Here is a 24,495-nt window from a genome sequence, read left to right on the forward strand (position 1 = left end):
TCACCTGCCACTCACCTGCCACTCACCTGCCACTCCTCACCTGCCACTCACCTGCCACTCCTCACCTGCCACTCACCTGCCACTCACCTGCCACTCACCTGCCACACACCTGCCACTCATCTGCCACTCACCCGCCACTCCTCACCTGCCACTCACCTGCCACTCACCTGCCACTCCTCACCTGCCACTCCTCAGCGACTCCTCACCTGCCACTCACCTGCCACTCACCTGCCACTCACCTGCCACTCCTCACCTGCCACTCACCTGCCACTCCTCACCTGCCACTCACCTGCCACTCCTCACCTGCCACTCACCTGCCACTCACCTGCCACTCACCTGCCACTCCTCACCTGCCACTCACCTGCCACTCCTCACCTGCCACTCACCTGCCACTCACCTGCCACTCACCTGCCACTCCTCACCTGCCACTCACCTGCCACTCCTCACCTGCCACTCACCTGCCACTCACCTGCCACTCACCTGCCACTCCTCAGCCACTCCTCACCTGCCACTCCTCACCTGCCACTCCTCACCTGCCACTCACCTGCCACTCCTCACCTGCCACTCCTCACCTGCCACTCACCTGCCACTCCTCACCTGCCACTCCTCACCTGCCACTCACCTGCCACTCCTCACCTGCCACTCACCTGCCACTCACCTGCCACTCCTCACCTGCCACTCCTCACCTGCCACTCACCTGCCACTCCTCAGCCACTCCTCACTTGCCACTCCTCACCTGCCACTCACCTGCCACTCCTCACCTGCCACTCACCTGCCACTCCTCACCTGCCACTCCTCACCTGCCACACACCTGCCACTCCTCACCTGCCACTCACCTGCCACTCCTCACCTGCCACTCCTCACCTGCCACTCACCTGCCACTCCTCACCTACCACTCACCTGCCACTCCTCACCTGCCACTCCTCACCTGCCACACACCTGCCACTCCTCACCTGCCACTCACCTGCCACTCCTCACCTGCCACTCCTCACCTGCCACTCACCTGCCACTCACCTGCCACTCCTCACCTGCCACTCACCTGCCACTCCTCACTGCCACTCCTCTCCTGCCACTCACCTGCCACTCCTCACCTGCCACTCCTCACCTGCCACTCACCTGCCACTCACCTGCCATTCACCTGCCACTCCTCACCTGCCACTCTTCACCTGCCACTCACCTGCCACTCACCTGCCACTCCTCACCTGCCACTCCTCACCTGCCACTCACCTGCCACTCCTCACCTGCCACTCACCTGCCACTCACCTGCCACTCCTCACCTGCCACTCACTTGCCACTCCTCACTGCCACTCCTCACCTGCCACTCACCTGCCACTCCTCACTGCCACTCCTCACCTGCCATACACCTGCCACTCACCTGCCATTCACCTGCCACTCCTCACCTGCCACTCCTCACCTGCCACACACCTGCTACTCCTCACCTACCACTCCTCACCTGCCACTCACCTGCCACTCACCTGCTCCTCACCTGCCACTCACCTGCCACTCACCTGCCACTCCTCACCTGCCACTCACCTGCCACTCCTCAGCTGCCATTCCTCACCTGCCACTCACTTGCCACTCACTCATTCACCTGCCACTCACCTGCCACTCCTCACCTGCCACTCACCCGCCACCCCTCACCTGCCACTCACCTGCCACTCACACACCACTCCTCACTTGCCACTCACCTGCCACTCACCTACTACTCACCCACAACTCACCTGCCTCTCCTCACCTGCCACTCACCACTCACTCACCTGCCAGTCACTCACCTGCCACACACCTGCCACTCCTCACCTGCCACTCACTGCCACTCCTCACCTGCCACTCACCTGCCACTCACCTGCCACACAGTGCAGAAAGTCCCTCTTGGAGCTTCTTTTCGTCTTACAGGGAATCTACACCCTTGGGGAAAGTAACTAGGTGGGGACATAGACAGGTAGCTTTTGTGTGGCACAGAGTCTATGTGGCTCCTGGGGACACACTGATAGTGCTATGACCGTTGTCATTGTAACGCACTGGGTCCACCTCAAGGTTCTTATGAAATCTATCCTCCTTTGAAATGTGGCCTTATCAATTCCTGGTCCTTCTCTCTGGCCTCCCTTCAGGTAGAAGTACAGCCCCCATCCCATCTCAAGTCCACGCTGCTCTGCATACTTGATGAGCAAGGACTTCGCTGCCTGTGCTGTCCTCCTGGGAGGTGATCTGTCCCTTTGTCCCAGGTGTCCCTGCTACATACTTGCCCACTGCCAGTCACTTAGTAGCCACCTCCAGTATCAGATTGACTGTCACAATCTTGGTCTTAAAAGAGCCCCAAAGTGTGAGCACAGTAAGTCTGGCGATGGCTGCCGTGTACCGCCACCCTGCGCTGATTCGTCAATCGTGGCGAACCCTGGCGAACCCCTGCCTGGGCCTGACTCACCCCTCAAGCTGCACCCTAGGAGTGCACACCTCGGGAAGAGCAGAGTGCACACAGGTACAGGTAGTGTCCGCCTCAGGCCTCTGCTGGGGGCTGGGACACAGCCCATGGGCAAGGGGGACCCACTGGGGGTCTGGGACACACCCAGGGACAAGGAGGACCCCACTGGGGGCTGGGACACACCCAGGGACAAGGAGGACCCCACTGGGGTCTGGGACACACCCAGGGACAAGGAGGGACCTATAAGGAGTAGCCACTGTTGGCATCACCTGGGAGGGATGTGGGAAGAAGCCCGCAGCCTCATCCAGACCCCAGGGGAGCCGAGTCCAGGGCTCTGGCGTAGGTACCATGGAGCTCTGGGAAAATGTCTATCACATGAAGCCACTTGGAGCCGGGGACCTGGTGGCCTGGCTGTTCTCTGGATGCCCTTCAGAACCTGTGAGCCCGCTCTGCCTGGACGTTGGGGGGTTGGATACGATGCCTCTCATCAGTTGGGTGGCTCCAGACCCCTGGCCAGAGTGGCTCAGGAAGGTGGGGTCCCTCTGTCCAGGGGCACTGAGCATGTTCCCGGCCCATGAGGGGCCATTCCTGACCAGCTGAACTTACCCGTAGGACTCACTTCTCCCAGAGCATCACCTCACCAAGGACACAGGGCAGGAACCCTCGAAGTCACAACATCCTGGGGCCACGTGCACCATGTTGAGCATGGGGACATTCTTCTGGGAAGAAGAGCTGAAGCTCTTATCAAATTGAGTGTGCTCCACCCTAAAGAGGGGCAAGGACCAGCCCTGAGTCCCAATGCACAATCCAGGTTCCCTGAGGGAGGCACCACCAGGCTCCCCAAGCCCAGGAGCAGTCCACCAGTAAGGAAGTCACACCCACAAAACGTATTTTTTTTAAAGCTCTTTCTACCTACAGACACACGACATGCACAGCAGAGGCGCACGGGAGAGTTTGACTCCATTACCCGTGGCCAGGGGGGAAAGTCAACCAGTCTGAAGCAGGAACTCGGATCCCACCCAACGCGGAGACCTAGACACCAGTGTGGGAGGAAGCCGGTCAGATGACAGAGCCGTGTGCCCTGTGACACCAGCGAGTGCAGCTCTGGGTCAGGCAAAGTCAGTCATGGTGAAAGGAGTCGGAAGGCGCACGAGGGTCACTCCCGACTGCTGGGGATACTCCACATCCGACTGGTCACAGCTGTGTCTGTCCAAATGTCAAAATTTGTGGAACTGTAATTTAAGAATGGGGCCTTTGGGGGCTGGGGCTGGGGCTCAGGGGTGGAGCGCTGGCCTAGCATGTGTGAGGCCCTGGGTTCAAACCCCAGCACCACACAAAAATAAATTTAAAAATAAAGGCCCATTGACAACTTAGAAGAAGAAGAAGAATTGTGTTTCACCACATGGAAGTCATCCCTCAAGACTCACCAACTTAACATACGGGAAACTGGCCAGGCCATTAGACTGGGGAGGGCTCAGCTGGGTGCCCTGCCCAGGGTCTCACTGGGCACCAGGGCTGCACCTACCCGGGTGGAAGCCTGGGCCTGGCTCCGGCCCACCCTCCTCAGGGCTGGGACTGGGAGCTGGAAGCTGAGCTCCCTCCCAACATGGGGACCTCAGGCAGGGACAGCCCCTGGTGCAAGTCAAGAGAGGTCGCACTTCCTTCTTACTTGCTTGGGAACCATGCAGTGTCCTCTCTGCCACCTTTGGTTGGATGCAAGACAGCGGCTAGCCGCCTGCCCACAGGCTGGGGAAAGGGGTTGGTCTCTGGTGTGGAACTGCCAGGTTTGGTGAGGATGGTGGGAGGCAGGCGGCCTGTGAGCCCGTGCCCCACGGGGCTGCGGGGGCTACGAGGTCTGCAAGGGCAAGAACCTTTCCTCCGTGTCCTGAAGCCCCCAGAAGCCCTCCACACAGGGGTGCCCAGTGGTCACTGAGGCCTTGAGGTGGCCAGGGTCGGGTGACCACTGCTTGCAGCAGCTCCGAGGGCGGGTAAGGGACAGTCCCAGAAACTTGCCCAGGGCTCACAGAGCCTCCAGGGCCTGTGTCTGAGCTCAGATGGGGACAGGCGTGGGGGCCAGTCCCCAGCCAGGTGGCAGCGTGTGCGTACTCTCTGCATCAGAGATCTGTGTCGGCTGAGGCCACTGCAGTCTGTGTCCCCGGACGAGTGGTCCGTGTCCTCCCCTACGCCTCCTGAGAACAAGCCCATGGGCCTCTGCCTCTTCCCCACGGCTCCTGGGTCCTCCTGCAGCCTGGTCAGCCGCGTGGCAGGGGTTCCAGCTGCTGGTGCACCCCGGTCCCTCTGTCTCTGCTCATACTGCCCTGCAGAGCTCAGGACCCGTCCTCCCCAGCTCTCCCCAGCTGGCCCCTGTGCCTGGCCCAAATGCAGCTCTGCACATCGTCCCTGGTGTCAGCCCCCTGGTGATGGCCCGGTCAACGTCCACCCGGACCCCGAGATCCAGGTGTCCTTGGCCCCAGACATCCACAGACTCGGGACCTCAATTTCCCCGACCTGCTTCCCACCCCTGGTCTCCCTTGCGGGACCTACGACTACCTGCTTGCCTTCCTTGGCAGCAGCCTGTGCAGGCAGACAGCGCACACCTCTGCCTCCCGGTGCCTCCTCTCTTGCCAGACTTTTCCTCCACCCATGGCCTACCTCTGGGCAGCTGGTCACCAGCCAGCATCTTGGAGGTGTCTTGATGACCTCCCTGCTGGCCCCTGCCTCCAGGGGCCCCCACATGAGTCCCCACACTGACTGAGTTTAAAATGTCTGTTTTCAATCGACAGAAGAACCGTCCATGTTTATGGGTTATAGTATGAGTATACACTGCTGGGGATCAAGTCAGGGTGCTTCACACAGCCGTCTCCTCCAACGGTCATCCTGACACTGGTGTCTAAAGGAAATTTGGATCACGTCCCTGTTGTGTATAAGCCTCTCCAGTTGTTCTGCCTTTTAATATGCACGTCTGCTGTGTGTGACGGGTGTGTGCATACAGGTGATGTTACATTTATGTACATAGTCTGCCCATACAGCTACCTGCACATATAATTACTATGTCACCCTTCATCTCCACAGACCCACATCCTCCATTCAGCCCACACCTGACAGAAAATGTCGACAGGAAAGTCTACACCTGGACGGAGCAGCACAGGCTTCCTCCTGGTCACTCCTAAGTCATAGGGTGTGATGGCATCTCCACCCAACGCAATCCAGACGGTTTAAAGGGTGTGGAAGGATGCGTGTGGGGCAGTGGGAATAAGGCACCGTCCTGTAAGGACTGGAGCCTCTGGTTTGGGGTCACAGGGTGGGCGTAGAAGAAACCCCTTTGTGCACACAGATGTGCACACGTACACAGATGCACCCGGAGCATCAGAACACACATCCCGTGTTACTGGGTGGACGTGTTCCTTTAAGATTGTCACCTTGAAGATCAGAGCAGCTGCGGCCCGGCTTGGTAAAGAGCGGCGGGGAAGCAGGCCACCCTGGGGGTTGGGGGCCAGCTGTTTCCCTGATCCTCAGAGTTAACTTTCTGACTTGGAGTAAACTTTCAGCAGGTGAAACGGCGCCGCTCCGCTCCCTCCCGCAGGGGCTCATTAAAAGTTGCCGACAGTCCCTCAGGGGACTGAAGGAGGGTTGCACTCGGTGCCCGCAGGCTGATTAAGATGATCTACTTCCCCGCTCCAAGAGAAAAACAGCCTCTTAGGGAAAGGAAGTGCCGGAGGAGAAGGCTGGGAATAAACCCACTGAGCCCTGCACCAACTTCTGAAGCTCCCTGGGCTGCAATGAGGTCACCTGCCACCCCTCCCAGCCCTGCCCCCGGCTGTCCTGCCGCTCCCAGCTTTGCTTTGCCTAAACCGGAGGGGACAAGAAGCAGAGCCGGCCACCCCCACGCGGAGCAGGGAGTCCCTCTGCACGGGTCCCGTGGGCCGTAGGTGCTCCGCCTCCCTGCTGGCTGACACACCAAGTTGCTGTCCCCCCTGGAATTGCAGATGACATGCAACTTTTCACATCTCTTCTGTATCTTAACAGGCACCGACTTTTCCCAATCAGATCCAGAGGGAGCGCCGCCAATGTCCCTGGGACCTTCCCCTGGGTTCCAGGACAAGCCCAGCAGGAGAGCAGGTCTCCGGGCTGGCAGGGCTGACTTGCTGGTGACCCCCGCTGGGCTGTGTCTCCACTGCCCTGAGGGAACATGCTTTGTTTTTTGGTTTTTGGGGTTTTCTCCAGTTATCAATTTGTAACAGGCATATTTCCAGAACAGCAAATAACCCTTACTCCTCAAGGGCCACCAAGTTACAGCTGGAAGGAGAGTCTCTGGGGCGCTGATAAGGACCTTGCACTGTGGCTTCATCAAGCTACAACAAAGGCGTCTCACCCCCCCAGAAGTGACGGGTGTCCCAGGAGGTGCCTGTGTTCAACTGGATCTGAGCACTCCACCATGTGTGCATGTATGGACACCTCACAGTCACCCTCTGATACGCACGACTGTTACGTTTTCATGTATCACTTAAAATAAATCCGTTTTTTTACTTTTAAAATAATTTTCTATTTTTATTTTTTAATACTGGGGATTGAACCCGGGGCGCTCTACACTGGGCTACATCCCCAACCCTTTTTATTTTTTATTTTGAGGTGGGTCTTGCGAAGTTGCCCAGGCTGGCCTTGAACGTGAACAGGGGCCCTGAAGGAGGATTGCCTCTCACGTGCCTGAGGCGGGTTATGGTGATTTACTTCCCCTGCTGCTGGAGAACACCAGCCTCTTCAGGGAAAGGAAGTTGTGAGTCTGAGTTGCTGGGATGACAGAGGAGGATACCACCACACCCACGGTTATGGCTATTCATTCATTCTTTCAGCAAATATTGATGGGACGTGTAACACAGGAGGGCTACTGTGCAATACGTGATTTAAAAAAAGTTGCAAAGAAAAAGAATAATAACTCTGTTACTAGAGATACAATTGTAACAAAAAAGGGGGGTTTTAATGGGATAGTCAGATGAAATTTGTTAAGCAGCTTCTAAAATTCACATGGAATAAAACATGCCCAAGCACCAAACTAAACAAAAAACTGAAAAGAACAGTGAGGAGAGAAGTGTGTAAAACATCAGAGACTGAAACAACATTGAGCCTGGTGAAGGAGCACACCCCTGTGATCCCAACAGCTCAGAGGCTGAGGCAGGAGGATCCTTAGTTCAAGGCCAGCCTCAGCAACTTAGTGAGGCCCTGTCTCAATAATAATAATAATAATAATAATAATAATAATAATAATAATAATGGCTGGAGATGTGACTCAGTGGTCAAACACCCCTGAGTTCAATCCCTGGTATCAAAAATAAAACCAAATACCAACAGAAAAACAACACTTTGATCAAGGAGGGCCGCTGAGCAGGGTGGAGGTCCCAATCCACCAGCAGGGTCCTGTGCGCCCTGCAAGGCCGCGTTTCAGCCCAGATGTCCACCAGGGCCCGCTCCCTGATGGGAGGAACAAGGGGGACTGGGCCAGGACTTGGGGCTACGGCGCCCAGGGAGGCTCTCTGGACACCAGTCCACTTCTCTGAAACGCGGAAGGGCAGCTGATCCACAGTGGCTGGAAGGGAGTGATGGCCAGGGCCAGGAGGGCTGTGGGTGGGCAGCACACGCCCAGGTCAAACACACTGACTGGTGAACCCTGGCAGAACTGTGGGGGAGAGCATCCATTTTGGTGATGAAACCCAGGGGCTTCAGCACTGAGCCCAGCCCCAACCCTCTGTTTTTGGAGTCAGGGTCTCACTAAGTTGCTTAGGGCCTTGCAGGTGGCTGAGGCTGGGCTTGAACTTGCCATTCTCAGCCCCTGGGGTCTGAGGATTACAGCCATGTCCCAGCATGCCTGGCTAGAAAGAAATGTTTTTAGGAAGTTGCAGTTTTTGCCTTAGAGGACACAACCAGGAGAGTGAAACGGGGCTGTGGTGAGGGAGAAGCTCCTGTAAATGGGGCACAGGACCCGGGGTGGGTACCCAGTCTGTAGAGACCCCTGAAACCCACAACCAATAGGCCAACCCGACCCAAAACAGGCAGCGGGTTTCAACAGACATTCCCCCAAGACGATAGGGTTGGGCCACAGCCCTGGGCCACCGCTCACCTCCAACCACCTGGGGGACCATCTGGCCCCTGGCCACAAACTCCCAGGAGCAGCAGCAGGAGCAGACAGCAGGTCTGGGCAGCACTGCCCACAGGAGAACAGGGCCCAGGACCACGGTGAGCGGGCAGCTGGGAACGGGCGGCATGACCCACTGACCAGGCCTCCATCCCGGGAAGGCAGTGTGCAGTGGGGCAGGGCCCCGGCGTTGGCAGGACCCAGAGCTCTCCAGGTCTGTGGCACAGGGTGACAAGGACAAAATGGTTCAGCTGGTGTGTTGTCACAGGACTTTATCTCAACTAAAATTCCAAAAGAAAACTTGAAACCCCACCTCTGAGGGGGGGGTGACACATCTGGGGGCTTCCTCCCTGACTCCCCCTGTGCAGCACCCCAGCCCCTTCCCCCAGGAGCAAGGACCTCCTAGTCCACAGATATCACTCTGCCCCTTGATCCCTGCGTTCCCGCAAGCCAGCGTCCAGCCTGACACTGCCCCAGGTTCACAGGGTGTAAGCACCAGGGAGAGCAGCCCCAGCAGCACCCACTGTGAGTACAGCTCTGCAGACACTCCAGAGATGACTCGGGACTCCCACCAGGACAGTGCTGCTGGGTTTCTGTTCTCACGACTAAAAGGCTCAGGGGTCACTCTAGTTAAACTGGGCTGACTGGGCTGCACGAAATAACCACACAAGAGACACAAATACCTTTTTCTTTGGGGTCGCTGTGACGGCTCCTCTGACCTTAAGGGTCTGCAGAAAGAGAGAGAGCAAGAGCACATGGTGACCCCTTTTATTGAGGAGAAGCTATTCAAATGAGGCAAGGGGTCAGGTTTCAGGGGGCTGAGTCTGTCTTCATGATGTCCACTGTCAGCAGGTTGACTGACACCTAGGTAGGCCACACCCAAGGGCACAGTAAGAGAAGGGGACACACACAAGGCACTTCCATGGAAGATTCTATCCTAAACAGGGAAGGGGTTATATTACAAAGGAACAGGTGAGCATAGCTGCACCCATGGGACTGTAGCAAGACACACCCATTTCTGTGACTGAGCGCCTCAGCACCCAGCTGGGGAGTGTAACTCAGTCACCCGTAAGGTTGGCTTCCCACACAGTGCCAGGTGGGCACTGCCGTCAGGGAGCTGTGAGGACATCAAGGCCCCCAGGTCACACCCAGTGAGAGATCATCTAGCTGTCCGCACTCTGGCCATCCAGCCTGGAAGCCATGCAGGTGACCTCTGATGTGGCCCTGCACAGAGTCCTGAGACAGAACCTGAGTCCCTGGTCCTGGGCAGGCCTCACCAATTTCCTTCTGGTTCTGGTCTCACAATTTTGAAGAATAAAATCCACAAACAGTAACAAAAAGAAGAGTGAACAGAGTGGGCTTTAAGCGAGAGAAGACAGAACTGGAGGTGCAGGAGGAGCTGCTGGTGTGACAGGGCGGGGCCTCTTGGAGACCAGGCCCTGTGGAGAGTCCCCACCCCTCAAACCCCAATTCTTGTGATCGGCAAGTGGCTCAGAGTAACAGGCTTGAAGGGGTAGGAAGAGGGAAGGGGACACTCTCCAGGGAGAGCGTGGGTCCTCCCAGAGAGGAGAGGGACCAGGGGCCCCTCCCTTGCTCCAGTTTTACTGCGGATCCCAGAGAAGTTTCCAGAGAGTCCTGCCAGGTCCAGCTCTTGACTTTTGACTGACATCAGACTTTCAAGTGCCCACTGCCTTGACAGTCTAGGTCACCTGGGCCCGTGCTGACCAGTTCTAATGGAATGCTTCACCAGAGATTCTTCTAGATTTGGGGGTTAGGAGGAGTAAGCCTTATCTCCCCGAATTTCAGGATCTGGTCTGTGAACAGGGCTACAAAAGGCTCCCCTCAGGGTAACTGGGTTCCTCTCATGCACATTATTTCAGGCCTGCATTTCCCTTGCAGATATCAGGTAGTTTACTGAGGAATGCGACCTGTCCACGTAAGCCAGGCAGGCTGCAGGGGAATGGCTTCTTGGAAAATCAAGCCCGTGGGGGTCCGCACAGTGGGCCTTGACCTCATGTTCCCACCACTCCATCTGTCTGCCCCTATCAGCAGGGACAGTAGGGGATGCGAGGCTGGCCTCCTCTGGTTGCCCAGCGTGCTCTGGATGTGGACGTCTGTCCTAGGTCCAGGGTCAGTTTTGGCTTATGCTTATGATCAGCAACAACCCCTTTTTGTTCCCAACCTTGTCCCCATTTAATTTCCCGTGATTTTTCCTTTGCATGCAACACTGGGAATTGGCCCTTTGTCTGAAAAGTACCATCTAATAAAAGGTCACCTAGGGATCAGCCACATGGCCCCAGGCCCTTGGTGCTGGCCCAACGCTGTCACCGTCTCACCTGCATTTAGTCCACACTGTCCTAATTACTGTCCTGCCACCTCTGGCCTTGCCAAGGCCCGTCCTGGCTGCTGAGAACATCCCGTAGGTCCCCTTGGGTCCGGGACTGCCCAGCGGGACTGGGATGAGGGGCAGCATGCTGACTGATCAGCCCTGGGAAGGTCAAGGAGGTCAGTGTGAACTGGGTGGCTCACGGGTCAGGGAGGCAGGCAGTGGAGGGAGAGTGCAGGGGCGCAGGGGCCAGGGGATAGCCCGAGGCCTGGGAGTCCTGGTGGGGGAGGCTCCAGTCAGGCCAGGGGAAGAGGAGGGAGCCCTGTCTTCTTGGGTGAGTTACTTGACCACACAAGCAAGCAGGGCTTCTAGCTAGGGTCACCCTCATTCAACAAGTCGCCTGCAGCCCACTGCTCTGGGGTCCAACAGGGCGACAGCCAACAAGGGCAGGTTCAGCCAGAAAAGGAAGCATCCCCTTGCCAAGCCCCCGATGTGGATTAGGTGAATTTTCATGTTACAGACCAGGCTCCAAGAGCCAAAAAGGACCTTGACCAAAGCCACGTCTGTCCTACAACAGCTCCTGAAATGGCCCCTGTCCCTGTCCTGAGGCACCAGGTCTCCCTTCAAGGAAGCTTTGACTTTGTGTAACATACACTAAATGTTGGATTTCTTCATGTTGAGTTTTTAGTTGTAGTTGAACACAATACCCTTTTTTATGTATTTAGAGGTGGTGCTGAGCACCAAACTCAGGTCGCCACATGTGCTAGGCCAGCGCTCTACCGCTGAGCCCCAACCCCAGCCCAAATGTTTGAATATTTAACAACCACGGCCTTTTCCAACACAGACAAAATAGTGAATGCATTGAGAGAAAGCAAATATCTGAGTCAGAATCTTTGGACATTGATTGTGGATAATAAGTCTCTCAAAATGCCTGCCCCTGCTGTATGTCGAGTCTTGGGAACTGAGTGTTTAGTTTCAGCAAGAGCATCCTGTTTAACACAAGGCCATGCAGCTAGCTCAAGAGCGCACGGGCTTGAGCCCTGCCTTACTGTGCAGGAGGGGTTCTGGACCGGCAGGCAGTCCAAGACACAGGTGGACAGGCAGCAGCCCATCCCTGTTCCCAGGCTGTGCTCAGCTTCAGCTAGAAGCTCACTCTTCTTCTTTGGTCCTCTACCTGCGTTCCCAAGCAACTCACTTCAAAGATTTTGTTTTCCACTTTTATCTTTATTGTCTTTCTGCTCTCAGAACCTTAAAAAAGTCCTTTGACCTTGGGAGAGGTAATAAAAAACGATGTGACAGTTTATTTGTTACCTTTAAAAATGTGTGAATAATGACATTTTCCGCCCCCCAATTACACAAGAAATCAAAATGGGCTACAAAGTGATTAGCCGGTAATTACGGGTAATCAGAAACTTGTTTCTACATAAGTCAAAGTCAATAAAAAAGGCAGACGGTGGAGCCTACAAGTGGGCGTCCCACTGCCGGCGAGTTTTCCTTTTGAAGGGTGCTCACCCCCTGGTGTCACAGGAAGACACTTGCTGTTTGGAAGCTCCCAGGATTTTAAGGGGAACCAGCTGGAGCTGGAGCAGGCCTTTGCTGCCACCTGCTGGAGTCTATCGCCAATTCCTGGAAGTGGGGAGGGAGGCTGGAGAGGCTCAGGCAGGGGGCTCACAAATTAGCAAGCCACGGTCCCCAAATAGCAGGGGGTAGGCTGGGGGGTGTGCCTCGGTGGTTAAGCACCCCTGAATTCAATCCCTTGAAACAAACAAACAAGATCCAGTTACAGTTCCGACTATCCAAATAACAAGGTTTGCTGCTAGCAACCGCCTCCCACCACGCAAAACCCGGTTCTGTGAAGGCAGCGCTCGCCTGACCCCTCCGTCGTGGTGCACAGTTCCCCAACATCTGAGCCTAGTCATGTCCCTCCAGATGACCCCTGTGCCGACCACAGTCCTCGAATCTTCCCGCATGACCACGCCTCCCTGGGGAGCCTGCACCTAGACCCGGCTGGGGGCCAGCGCAGGCGGCATCTCCTTGTGCGTTTTCTGGTGGCGCTTGAAGGTCCCCAGCTGGCGGAAGGCGAGGCCGCACACGTCGCACATGTAGGGCTTGGCCTGCGTGTGGATGCGCCGGTGCACATTGAGGTTGCCCATGTGGCTGAACCGCTTCTTGCAGTCTGAACACTCATAGGGCTTCTCCTGGGTGTGGACCCTCCAGTGGCCCTGCAGGGTGGACTCGTGCGTGAACTGCTTGTGGCAGATGGAGCACTCGAAAGGCCTCTCGCCGGTGTGGATGCGCATGTGCACGCGGAGGTCTGAGGCCTGTATGAACCCCTTCCTGCACTCGCTGCACTTGAAGGGCCTCTCCCCGGTGTGAAAGCGCTGGTGGACGCCCAGCTGGGATCGGTAGGCGAAACTCTTCTGGCACACCGCGCACCAGTGCCGAGCTGCGCCCGCGGCTTCTGCCCCCGCAGGGCCCGCAGGTGGCGCGGTGCTGGGTGGAACTACTGAATTCACCCCAGCTGGACCCAAGAACGGGCCAGGATCCGGTGAAGCTTCCTGGGAACGTCTCTGCCATTTGGAAAGGCGTTCCATGGGAGCATCTTCTCCCTGCCCGGCGAGGGGGGCAGGGATGCCAGTGTGCTCATTTTTACTACAAACTTCTTGGGGCTTCTTCACAGAATCTGCTGGAAGAAGGAACACACACAGCACTTACTAGAGAGCATTCTCCAGGATGCCCGAGTCCTGGGAACTGAATGCTGATGGTGCGGAAGTCCCCAGCTCCCCGAGATGGCACGTGGGGCTCCCAGTCTACTCACCAGGACCCTGCGGAAGCTGAGGCTCGGGAGACCCCTGGACAGGGAGGTCTCCACCTTCCTTCACATCCTCTCCCTGGTTCTGCAGGTCTACTTGGGCAGGAACCGGCTCTGGCAGGACTTCCTCACCCTGTCAAGGGGCACACAGAATTGCCAACAGGTCACATCGGGTGGAGCAGGGAAATCTGTCTGTTCCTGCTCTGATCCAACCTTTCCAAATTTGGTGGAGCTGTCTGGACCACCCCATGGCCAAAATAAGCGACCTCGGGGAGTTCCTAGGTCCTCTGCTGATGGGACCAGCCACCTTCCCACCAGGCCCACTCCAGGGGCTTTCTCCTCCTCAGGGCTCCTCTCTGTCCCTGACCCCCGTCTTCCCAACCCTCACGTGGCACTACTGCTGGGTGATTCTTCCTGGTGCGGGGCTCTGGTGCAGTGTGTAGCCGCATCCCTAGTCTCTACCTGCTGGACACCACTAACAGTCTCCCCATGTACACACACAAGGACAATCCAAGGAAGTTCCCAGACATGGCCGGCTACCCCGAGGAAGGCAAAACTACCCTGGCTGAGAACCACGCCTTCAATAAGGAATTAATAAGTTTCAGAAACTGGGTCCTTGTGGCCAGTTGTACCCTGAAAGGGTCTTTTGGATCCAGCCCACTTGCCATGACAGGCAGACCCAGCCCTATTTTCAGGGACCGCTCTCCCACACCCTGAATGCCAATAGCTTGGACGGGGAGAAGGTCAAGAGCCTTGTTTGCCAGCACCTCTGTCAGCCATGGAGTGTGGTCCAGCCCACTCTGCATCTCTCAGGCACACCGGTGTCCTCTGGTACCTTCTCCCACCTCCCCAGGGGGCATTGACTCACCTGTTGTCCTGGTCTCTGGCCCTCCTGGGGGTTATGCAGTTCCTGGCTGGGCTCTCTGCTCGGAGGAGGTGCCTTGCTGACTGAGGATGGGCACTTGCTGGTCAAGCCCACCATGCTGTTTGACTCACCAGCCACGGCCTCCAGCATCTGAGCATCCGGATTCTGCATGAGGAATTTCTGTCCTTCTAAAACAATGACGGACTGTAGGGGACATGACCAGACAGACACCCAGTAAGGACCCAAAATGGCTCCCCCTCCTCAGCCCAGCTCTCTCCAGAAGTGCCCCGCCCCTGGGCCAGGGCTTCCATGGCCACCTGGACCAGCGGCCCTTGCTGTGGTGTGGGGGTCCTCCCAGTACTGTGGGGTTCTGCCCAGGAGAAGCCAGAAGTTGGAGCATCATATCAAGCATCTCCAGGGCTGGGGATGTGGCTCAAGCGGTATCGCGCTCTCCTGGCATGCGTGCGACCCGGGTTCGATCCTCAGCACCACATACCAACAAAGATGTTGTGTCCGCCGAGAACTAAAAAATAAATAAAAATTCTCTCTCTCTTTCTCTCTCTCCTCTCTCACTCTCTCTTTAAAAAAAAAAAAAAAAAAAAAAAAAAAACAAGCATCTCCAGATCATTAGGCAAATTCCCCACCCTGCCCTGGGGCAAGATGACTTTATCACCATCCCCAGGTCTCTTACCTATTTTCTGTCTCTGTCTTAAAAAGTAACATAAAATGCTAATTTAAAATTGACAAGTTGGGCTGACCTGCTCCATCTCAACCTGGCACAGTCCAGTCCCTGTCTACCTGGCTACAGGTGGAGACATGGTGCCCTGAGACTGGAGCCTCGTGGAGGCCCCGTTTCGCTAGCTGGGGAGCCCCTGTAACCCAGGCTGACATCCTGGACCTCATGGGAGCAATTTCTGCAATTTTATCAAAGCTTACCATTCCCATTCTCAGGTCGCCCTTAGAATGTCCCACGGACCCCACCACAGGGCAGAAGTGCCAGAGTTGTCAAGCAAACTCAGCGGGAGGCCATGGCTTAGAACTGGCCTTGTGCTAAGGATGGTTGAGCTAAGTTCAGGTCAAAGTCAGGTGCTCTAACCAATTAGCCAAGTGCACCATGACCACCAAAGTACCTCCACACCAAGCTCCCCCTTCCCATCCCATACCAAGGATGGGGTATCCACTGCCGCAGTCCGGCTGCAGCAGAATAACTGTGGGGTGACGAACAACTTGTGTATGTTGATACAGCCGGAGTAGGAGCCCTTTATTGTAGGACAACAGAGGTATTTATACATTTTGCACAGCTTATCCTAATTAGCATAAACTAGATACATCAGTCAACCAATAAGGAATCTGCACACTTAATGGCTCCCTTTTGTTACTTCTCAGACCACTCCCTCTGGCATTTTGCCAGGCACCATCCACACTTGTTTATGAACTCTTAACATTTCTCTGGCATAATACCAGCTGTTATTTTGACTTGTTTACAGACCTTAACATTTCCCCCTTTTGCTTAATTTAAATAAGGATCATAGTGGTTTTTACAGAAACACCATAAATAACCTGCTACAAACAGAAAGGGAGGATACAAAATGCTACAATAAAAAGGCAACTGATGGCTCCATGGAAGAAGCCCTTGGAAAAATTATACCAGCAATGACACCGTTTGCAAAGATACCGAGTTACAATTTGTTGTAGATTACAGTTTGTTGTCTCAGTTCAGGTAAAGCAGTGTCTCAATAAATTAACTCACAGTCCAGGTAAATCACAGTCCAGGTAAGTTCTGCAGGCAGCTAGCTTGGTCCGAAGTCTCCTCCGTTTCTCAGCCGAGATCTCCTCCGGTTTTCAGCAACACTGGAAATTCTTCGACCTTTGTCTTTACAGGCACTGAGATAAAGGCAGGAACTCCGGATGGCTAGAGAAAATCCTGTATCATTTCACTAAGAAAACAACCTTCTGAACAATTTAGTACATTATCTTAAGGTGTTTTACATTTGAAATAAGCCTTAATAGTGCTCATTACTCTTTAGCTTCCAGGTGTGGGAGAACCATTGTAGTTAACAGCCTTGGAAAAGATCAAACTTCAGGGACGACATGTGGGTCCTCAGCCTGCAGCGTCCTGGGCAGCCCCAGATGGCCCTGGGGAGAGTCTGGGACTCAAACTGTATCCCTGCACAGGTTTGGATTTGGGCTCCCAGCAGTGGAAGAGCTGGCTGCTGCTGCCGCTTGCAAAGTACTTGCTGCACCATGACCCGCTCCCGCAGGTGGCAGCCGCCGCAACAATTCACGCACCCTCTGGTAACGAAAAGTATTCAGTAATAGCCTTTTGCTGCAACTTTTTTTCTGATAATCCTTCTTCTTCTGAACTTCTTTCTTCTTTCTAACTAGAGTTCCTGGGCTTTTATCAACACATGCCCTAACTATTCTTGGTTCCACTAGGGTGTCTCTTTCCCTTATCAATTTACTTTTCATCCCTTCCATATTTTCATCATAAAGACAATACAATACACTGAGACAAAACAAGACACAAACATACTGTATCAATCTTCTCCATTTTCTTGAAATGGCCATTTTTCCAATCGCCCGATCTGCCTAGGGACGAGCAGATTGCTCCCGTCCTATCTATGGACGGGCAGCTTTTTTTCATCACTTACCCTGAGTGTCCCGGGGCTCCCCGTAACGGGCCACCATCTGCCAGGGTCCGGCTGCAGCAGAATACCGCGGGGTGACGAACAGCTTGTGTATGTTGATACAGCCGGAGTAGGAGCCCTTTATTGTAGGATAACAGAGGTATTTATACATTTTGCACAGCTTATCCTAATTAGCATAAACTAGATACATCAGTCAACCAATAAGGAATCTGCACACTTAATGGCTCGCTTTTGTTACTTCTCAGACCACTCCCTCTGGCATTTTGCCAGGCACCATACACACTTGTTTACGAACTCTTAATATTTCTCTGGCAAAATACCAGGAGTTATTTTGACTTGTTTACAGGCCTTAACAATCCACCACAGGTCCCCAAGGATACCCACAGACAACTGCACTTCCTACTCTGCTCAGTTTTGTTCATAATTGCTCCCATAAACTCTGGTAAGTTTAATTGGTCTGTAAGTCTTCCTTTGACTCCCTGTTAAACTGCAGTTGTGTCCACTTATAAAGACTCCCTGATATTGAACCTTTTACCCCATGGTGGGGCAGAGTGTGCACACTCCACTAGACCCTGCGACCCTTGCTCCTGCCACACCCCCTTCCTCCCTCTCCAAAGCATCCAGGCGCACACAGCCACCGTGATGGAAGGTGCCCTGTGTAAACCCCACCCACTCCAGTGCTTCTCAGCTGGAGGCCACCTGGAAGACACTGGAGACTTCATCACAATGAGGGAGCTAGTGGCCTCTGGTGGGGAAGGCCAGGGAAGCTGCTAGGATCCCCCAGAAGCAGGACTCACAATGGACTGCTACTCACCCAACACCCCTGCTGGCCAGTGTGATGGACCCTCATGGAGTCCAAAGGCTGTCACTGCCCTGCCAGCCACAGATCCATGGCCAGCAGACACTGGCCACCGGAGACAGTGAGAAGCTGTCCCCTGGACTCCAACATGTCATGGTCAACACCTTAAGGTCGGCCTTGCCCCCTCCCCCTCCCCCCACTCCTCAACCTGGAGCAGCTGACCTTTGGGGCTAGGCCACCCTGCTCTAGGGACCGTCCCCTGTCTTCCAGGGGGTTAGCAGCCTCGCTTGCCTCACCCATCAGATGCAGGTAGTAGTTCTGCCCACTCCATTGTGACAAACACAAAAGTCCCCAGACCTTGCCCAGCATCCTCCTGGGGTGCTGCCTCCTCAGGTAAGAGCCAATGAGGGAGTCAGCCTGGCGGCTGACCCTTGCTGCCCTCTTGCCCACGCCCTGCGCAGGCCGCACTCACCCATTTCTGGGGCTTCCTGTGGCTCCTGAGCAGGTCCTCCAGGTCCCGGCACCTCTTCACACCACTCTCCCTGACCAGGACCTGCAGGTCCTCGGGCATGGAGATCATGAATTGCTCCAGAATCAGCTGGTCCATGATCTCCTCCTTCATGTGCAGGTCGGGCCTCAGCCACAGATGGCAGAGCTCTGAGATCCTCTTCAGATTCTGGATGGGGTCCACGTCCCGCGAGGCAAGGAATGTAATAAAAACCATGTGCCAGCTCTCTGGGCTGAAGCTGGGCCTGGGGCTTCCTGGGGACGGTGAAGACAAGGGCTGATCCTGCCCAGGGCCGTCCTGGGGCCTTCTTTTACCTGGTTTTAATTTCCTGTGACTTTTCCTTTGCATGCAACACTGGGAATTGGCCCTTTGTCTGAAAAGTACCATCTAATAAAAGGTCACCTAGGGTTCAGTCACACGGCCCCAGGCCCTTGGTGCTGGCCCAACGCTGTCACCGTCTCACCTGCATTTAGTCCACACTGTCCTAATTACTGTCCTGCCACCTCTGGCCTTGCCAAGGCCCGTCCTGGCTGCTGAGAACATCCCGTAGGTCCCCTTGGGTCCGGGACTGCCCAGCGGGACTGGGACGAGGGGCAGCATGCTGACTGATCAGCCTAGGGAAGGTCAAGGAGGTCAGTGTGAACTGGGTGGCTCACGGGTCAGGGAGGCAGGCAGTGGAGGGAGAGTGCAGGGGCGCAGGGGCCAGGGGATAGCCCGAGGCCTGGGAGTCCTGGTGGGGGAGGCTCCAGTCAGGCCAGGGGAAGAGGATGTAGCCCTGTCTTCTTGGGTGAGTTACTTGACCACACAAGCAAGCAGGGCTTCTAGCTAGGGTCACCCTTATTCAACAAGTCGCCTGCAGCCCACTGCTCTGGGGTCCAACAGGGCGACAGCCAACAAGGGCAGGTTCAGCCAGAAAAGGAAGCATCCCCTTGCCAAGCCCCCGATGTGGATTAGGTGAATTTTCATGTTACAGACCAGGCTCCAAGAGCCAAAAAGGACCTTGACCAAAGCCACGTCTGTCCTACAACAGCTCCTGAAATGGCCCCTGTCCCTGTCCTGAGGCACGAGGGCTCCCTTCAAGGAAGCTTTGACTTTGTGTAACACACACTAAATGTGGGATTTCTTCACATTGAGTTTTTAGTTGTAGTTGAACACAATACCCTTTTTTATGTATTTTTAGGTGGTGCTGAGGACCAAACTCAGGTCCCCTCACGTGCTAGGCGAGCGCTCTACCGCTGAGCCCCAAGCCCAGCCCAAATGTCTGAATATTTAACAACCATGGCCTTTTCCAACACAGACAAAATAGTGAATGCATGAGAGAAAGTAAATATCTGAGTCAGAATCTTTTTTTTTTTTAAAGAGAGAGTGAGAGAGGAGAGAGAGAGAGAAAATTTTTAATATTTATTTTTTTTAGTTCTCGGCAGACACAACTTGTTTGTTGGTATGTGGTGCTGAGAATCGAACCCCGGCCGCACGCATGCCAGGCGAGGGCGCTACCGCTTGAGCCACATCCCCAGCCCCCTGAGTCAGAATCTTTTGACATTGATTGTGGATAATAAGTCTCTCAAAATGCCTGCCCCTGCTGTATGTCGAGTCTTGGGAACTGAGTGTTTAGTTTCAACAACTGAGTGTTTAGTTTAACACAAGGCCATGCAGCTAGCTCAAGAGCCCATGGCTGGAGCCCTGTCTTCCTGTGCAGGAGGGGTTCTGGACCGGCAGGCAGTCCAAGACACAGGTGGACAGGCAGCAGCCCATCCCTGTTCCCGGGCTGTGCTCAGCTTCAGCTGGAAGCTCACTCTTCTACTTTGGTCCTCTACCTGTGTTCCCAAGCAACTCACTTCAAAGATATTTTTGTTTTCCACGTTTATCTTTATTGTCTTTCTGCTCTCAGAACCTTAAAAAAGTCCTTTGACCTTGGGAGAGGTAATAAAAAACGATGTGACAGTTTATTTGTTACCTTTAAAAATATGTGAAATTATGACAATTTCAGCCCCCCAAATTACACAAGAAATCAAAATGGGCTACAACGTGATTAGCCGGTAATTACCGGTAATCAGAGACTTGTTTCTACATAAGTCAAAGTCAATAAAAAAGGCAGACGGTGGAGCCTACAAGTGGGCGTCCCACTGCCGGCGAGTTTTCCTTTTGAAGGGTGCTCACCCCTGGTGTCACAGGAAGACACTTGCTGTTTGGAAGCTCCCAGGATTTTAAGGGGAACCAGCTGGAGCTGGAGCAGGCCTTTGCTGCCACCTGCTGGAGTCTATCGCCAATTCCTGGAAGTGGGGAGGGAGGCTGGAGAGGCTCAGGCAGGGGGGTCACAAATTAGCAAGCCAAGGTCCCCAAATAGCAGGGGGTAGGCTGGGGGTATGCCTCGGTGGTTGAGCACCCCTGAATTCAATCCCTTGAACCAAACAAACAAAATCCAGTTACAGTTCCGACTATCCAAATAACAAGGTTTGCTGCTAGCAACCGCCTCCCACCGCGCAAAACCTGGTTCTGTGAAGGCAGCGCTCGCCTGACCCCTCTGTCGTGGTGCACAGTTCCCCAACATCTAAGCCTAGTCATGTCCCTCCAGATGACCCCTGTGCCGACCACAGTCCTCGAATCTTCCCGCATGACCACGCCTCCCTGTGGAGCCAGGACCTAGACCCGGCTGTGGACCGGCGTAGGCGGCATCTCCTTGTGCGTTTTCTGGTGGCGCTTGAAGGTCCCCAGCTGGCGGAAGGCGCGGCTGCACACGTCGCACGTGTAGGGCTTGGCCTGCGTGTGGATGCGCCGGTGCACGTTGAGGTTGCCCATGTGGCTGAACCGCTTCTTGCAATCTGAACACTCATAGGGCTTCTCCTGGGTGTGGACCCTCCGGTGGCCCTGCAGGGTGGACTCGTGCGTGAACTGCTTGTGGCAGATGGAGCACTGGAAGGGCCTCTCGCCGGTGTGGATGCGCTTGTGCACGCGGAGGTCTGAGGCCTGCATGAACCCCTTCCTGCACTCGCTGCACTTGAAGGGCCTCTCCCCGGTGTGAGACCGCTGGTGGATGACCAGCTGGGATCGGTAGGCGAAACCCTTCTGGCACACCCCGCACCGGTGCCGAGCTGCTCCCAGGGCTTCTGCCCCCGCAGGGCCCATAGGTGGCGCGGTGCTGGGTGGAACTACTGAATTCACCCCAGCTGGACCCAAGAACCGGCTGGGATCCGGAGAAGCTTCCTGGGAACGTCTCTTCCGTTTGGAACGGCGATCCATGGGAGCATCTTCTCCCTGCCCAGCGAGGGGGGCAGGGGTGCCAGCGCGCGCATTTTTACTACAAACTTCTTGGGGCTTCTTCACAGAATCTGCTGGAAGAAGGAACACACACAGCACTTACTAGAGAGCATTCTCCAGGATGCGCGAGTCCTGGGAACTGAATGCTGATGGTGCGGAAGTCCCCAGCTCCCCGAGATGGCACGTGGGGCTCCCAGTCTACTCACCAGGACCCTGCGGAAGCTGAGGCTCGGGAGACCCCTGGACAGGGAGGTCTCCACCTTCCTTCACATCCTCTCCCTGGTTCTGCAGGTCTACTTGGGCAGGAACCGGCTCTGGCAGGACTTCCTCACCCTGTCAAGGGGCACACAGAATTGCCAACAGGTCACATCGGGTGGAGCAGGGAAATCTGTCTCTTCCTGCTCTGATCCAACCTTTCCAAATTTGGTGGAGCTGTCTGCACTACCCCATGGCCAAAATCAGCGACCTCGGCTACTTCCTAGGTCCTCTGCTGATGGGACCTGCCACCTTCCCACCAGGCCCACTCCAGGGGGCTTTCTCCTCCTCAGGGCTCCTCTCTGTCCCTGACCCCTGTCTTCCCAACCTCCATGTGACACTACTGCTGGGTGATTCTTCCTGGTGCGGGGCTCTGGTGCAGTGTGTAGCAGCATCCCTAGTCTCTGTCTGCTGGACCCCACTAACAGTCTCCCCATGTACACACACAAGGACAATCCAAGGAAGTTCCCAGACATGGCCGGCTACCCCGAGGAAGGCAAAACTACCCTGGCTGAGAACCACGCCTTCAATAAGGAATTAATAAGTTTCAGAAACTGGGTCCTCTTGGCCAGTTGTACCCTGAAAGGGTCTTTTGGATCCAGCCCACTTGCCACGGCAGGCAGACCCTGCCCTCTTCTCAGGGACCGCTCTCCCACACCCTGAATGGCAACAGCTTGGACGGGGAGAAGGTCAAGAGCCTTGTTTGCCAGCACCTCTGTCAGCCATGGAGTGTGGTCCAGCCCACCCTGCTCTCAGGCACTCCAGTGTCCTCTGGTACCTTCCCCCACCTCCCCAGGGGGCATTGACTCACCTGTTGTCCTGGTCTCTGGCCCTCCTGGGGGTTATGCAGTTCCTGGCTGGGCTCTCTGCTCGGAGGAGGTGCCTTGCTGGCAGAGGATGGGTACTTGCTGGTCAAGTCCACCATGCTGTTTGACTCACCAGCCAGGGCCTCCAGCATCTGATCATCCGGATTCTGTATAAGGAATTTCTGTCCTTCTAAAACAATGACGGACTGTAGGGGACATACCAGACAGACACCCAGTAAGGACCCAAAATGGCTCCCCCTCCTCAGCCCAGCTCTCTCCAGAAGTGCCCCGCCCCTGGGCCAGGGCTTCCATGGCCACCTGGACCAGCGGTCCTTGCTGTGGTGTGGGGGTCCTCCCAGTACTGTGGGGTTCTGCCCAGGAGAAGCCAGAAGTTGGAGCATCATAACAAGCATCTCCAGATCATTAGGCAAAGTCCCCATCATGCCCAGGGGCAAGATGACTTTATCACCATCCCCAGGTCTCTTACCTATTTTCTGTCTCTGTCTTAAAAAGTAACATAAAATGCTAATTTAAAATTGACAAGTTGGGCTGACCTGCTCCATCTCAACCTGGCACAGTCCAGTCCCTATCTACCTGGCTACAGGTGGAGACTTGGTGCCCTGAGACTGGAGCCTTCTGGAGGCCCCGTTTGGCTAGCTGGGGAGCCACTGTAACCCAGGCTGACATCCTGGACCTCATGGGAGCAATTTCTGCAATTTTATCAAAGCTTACCATTCCCATTCTCAGGTCGCCCTTAGAATGTCCCACGGACCCCACAACAGGGCAGAAGTGCCAGAGTTGTCAAGCAAACTCAGGGGAGGCCATGGCTTGGAACTGGCCTTGTGCTGAGGATGGCTGAGCTAAGTTCAGGTCAATGTCGGGTGCTCTAACCAATTAGCCAAGTGCACCATGACCACCAAAGTACCTCCACACCAGGCTCCCCCTTCCCATCCCATACCGAGGCTGGGGTATCCACCACAGGTCCCCAAATATACCCACAGACAACTGCACTTCCTACTCTGCTCAGTTTTGTTTATAGTTGTTCCCATAAACACTGGTAAGTTTAATTGGTCTGTAAGTCTTCCTTTGACTCCGTGTTAAACTGCAGATGCGTCCACTTATTAAAACTCCCTGAGAATGAACCTTTTACCCCATGGTGGGGCAGAGTGTGCACACCCCACTAGACCCTGCGACCCTTGCTCCTGCCACACCCCCTTCCTCCCTCTCCAAAGCATCCAGGCGCACACAGCCACCGTGATGGAAGGTGCCCTGTGTAAACCCCACCCACTCCAGCGGTTCTCAGCTGGGAGGCCACCTGCAAGACACTGGAGACATCATCACAATGAGGGAGCTAGTGGCCTCTGGTGGGGAAGGCCAGGGAAGCTGCTAGTATCCCCCAGAAGCAGGACTCACAATGGACTGCTACTCACCCAACACCCCTGCTGGCCAGTGTGATGGACCCTCATGGAATCCAAAGGCTGTCACTGCCCTGCCAGCCACAGATCCATGGCCAGCAGACACTGGCCACCTGAGACAGTGAGAAGCTGTCCCCTGGACTCCAACATGTCATGGTCAACACCTTAAGGACGGCCTTGTCCCCTCCCCCTCCCCCTACTCCTCAACCTGGAGCAGCTGACATTTGGGCTGGGCCACCCTGCTCTAGGGACCATCC

General features: G+C 55.3%; 1 protein-coding gene across 1 annotated transcript; it reads right to left on the reverse strand.

Moving 5' to 3' along the window:
* Nucleotides 1–12,869: 12,869 nt before the first annotated feature.
* Nucleotides 12,870–19,104, reverse strand: LOC144250441 (zinc finger and SCAN domain-containing protein 5B-like). Its single transcript, XM_077793282.1, has 5 exons — nt 19,008–19,104; nt 18,469–18,758; nt 14,553–14,753; nt 13,691–13,817; nt 12,870–13,555 (listed from the first exon to the last, which is right to left on the reverse strand). Exons 1-5 carry the CDS (start codon nt 19,102–19,104, stop codon nt 12,870–12,872), a joined length of 1,401 nt encoding a protein of 466 aa, XP_077649408.1.
* Between the last annotated feature and the right edge of the window lie 5,391 nt (nt 19,105–24,495).

The sequence above is a fragment of the Urocitellus parryii genome, chromosome 15 (assembly GCF_045843805.1).
Source record: "Urocitellus parryii isolate mUroPar1 chromosome 15, mUroPar1.hap1, whole genome shotgun sequence".
Classification (NCBI taxonomy): Eukaryota; Metazoa; Chordata; class Mammalia; order Rodentia; family Sciuridae; genus Urocitellus; species Urocitellus parryii.

Bases quoted from the DNA above. Each gene is read 5' to 3' on its own strand.
- LOC144250441 (XM_077793282.1), bottom strand. From the start codon at position 19,104: ATGCTGCCCCTCGTCCCAGTCCCGCTGGGCAGTCCCGGACCCAAGGGG. The intron at 14,754-18,468 runs GTGAGTGCGGCC...TGTCCCCTACAG, and splicing joins ACAGGAAGCCCCAGAAATGG to TCCGTCATTGTTTTAGAAGG. The intron at 13,818-14,552 runs GTGAGTCAATGC...GCCCCTTGACAG, and splicing joins GCCAGAGACCAGGACAACAG to GGTGAGGAAGTCCTGCCAGA.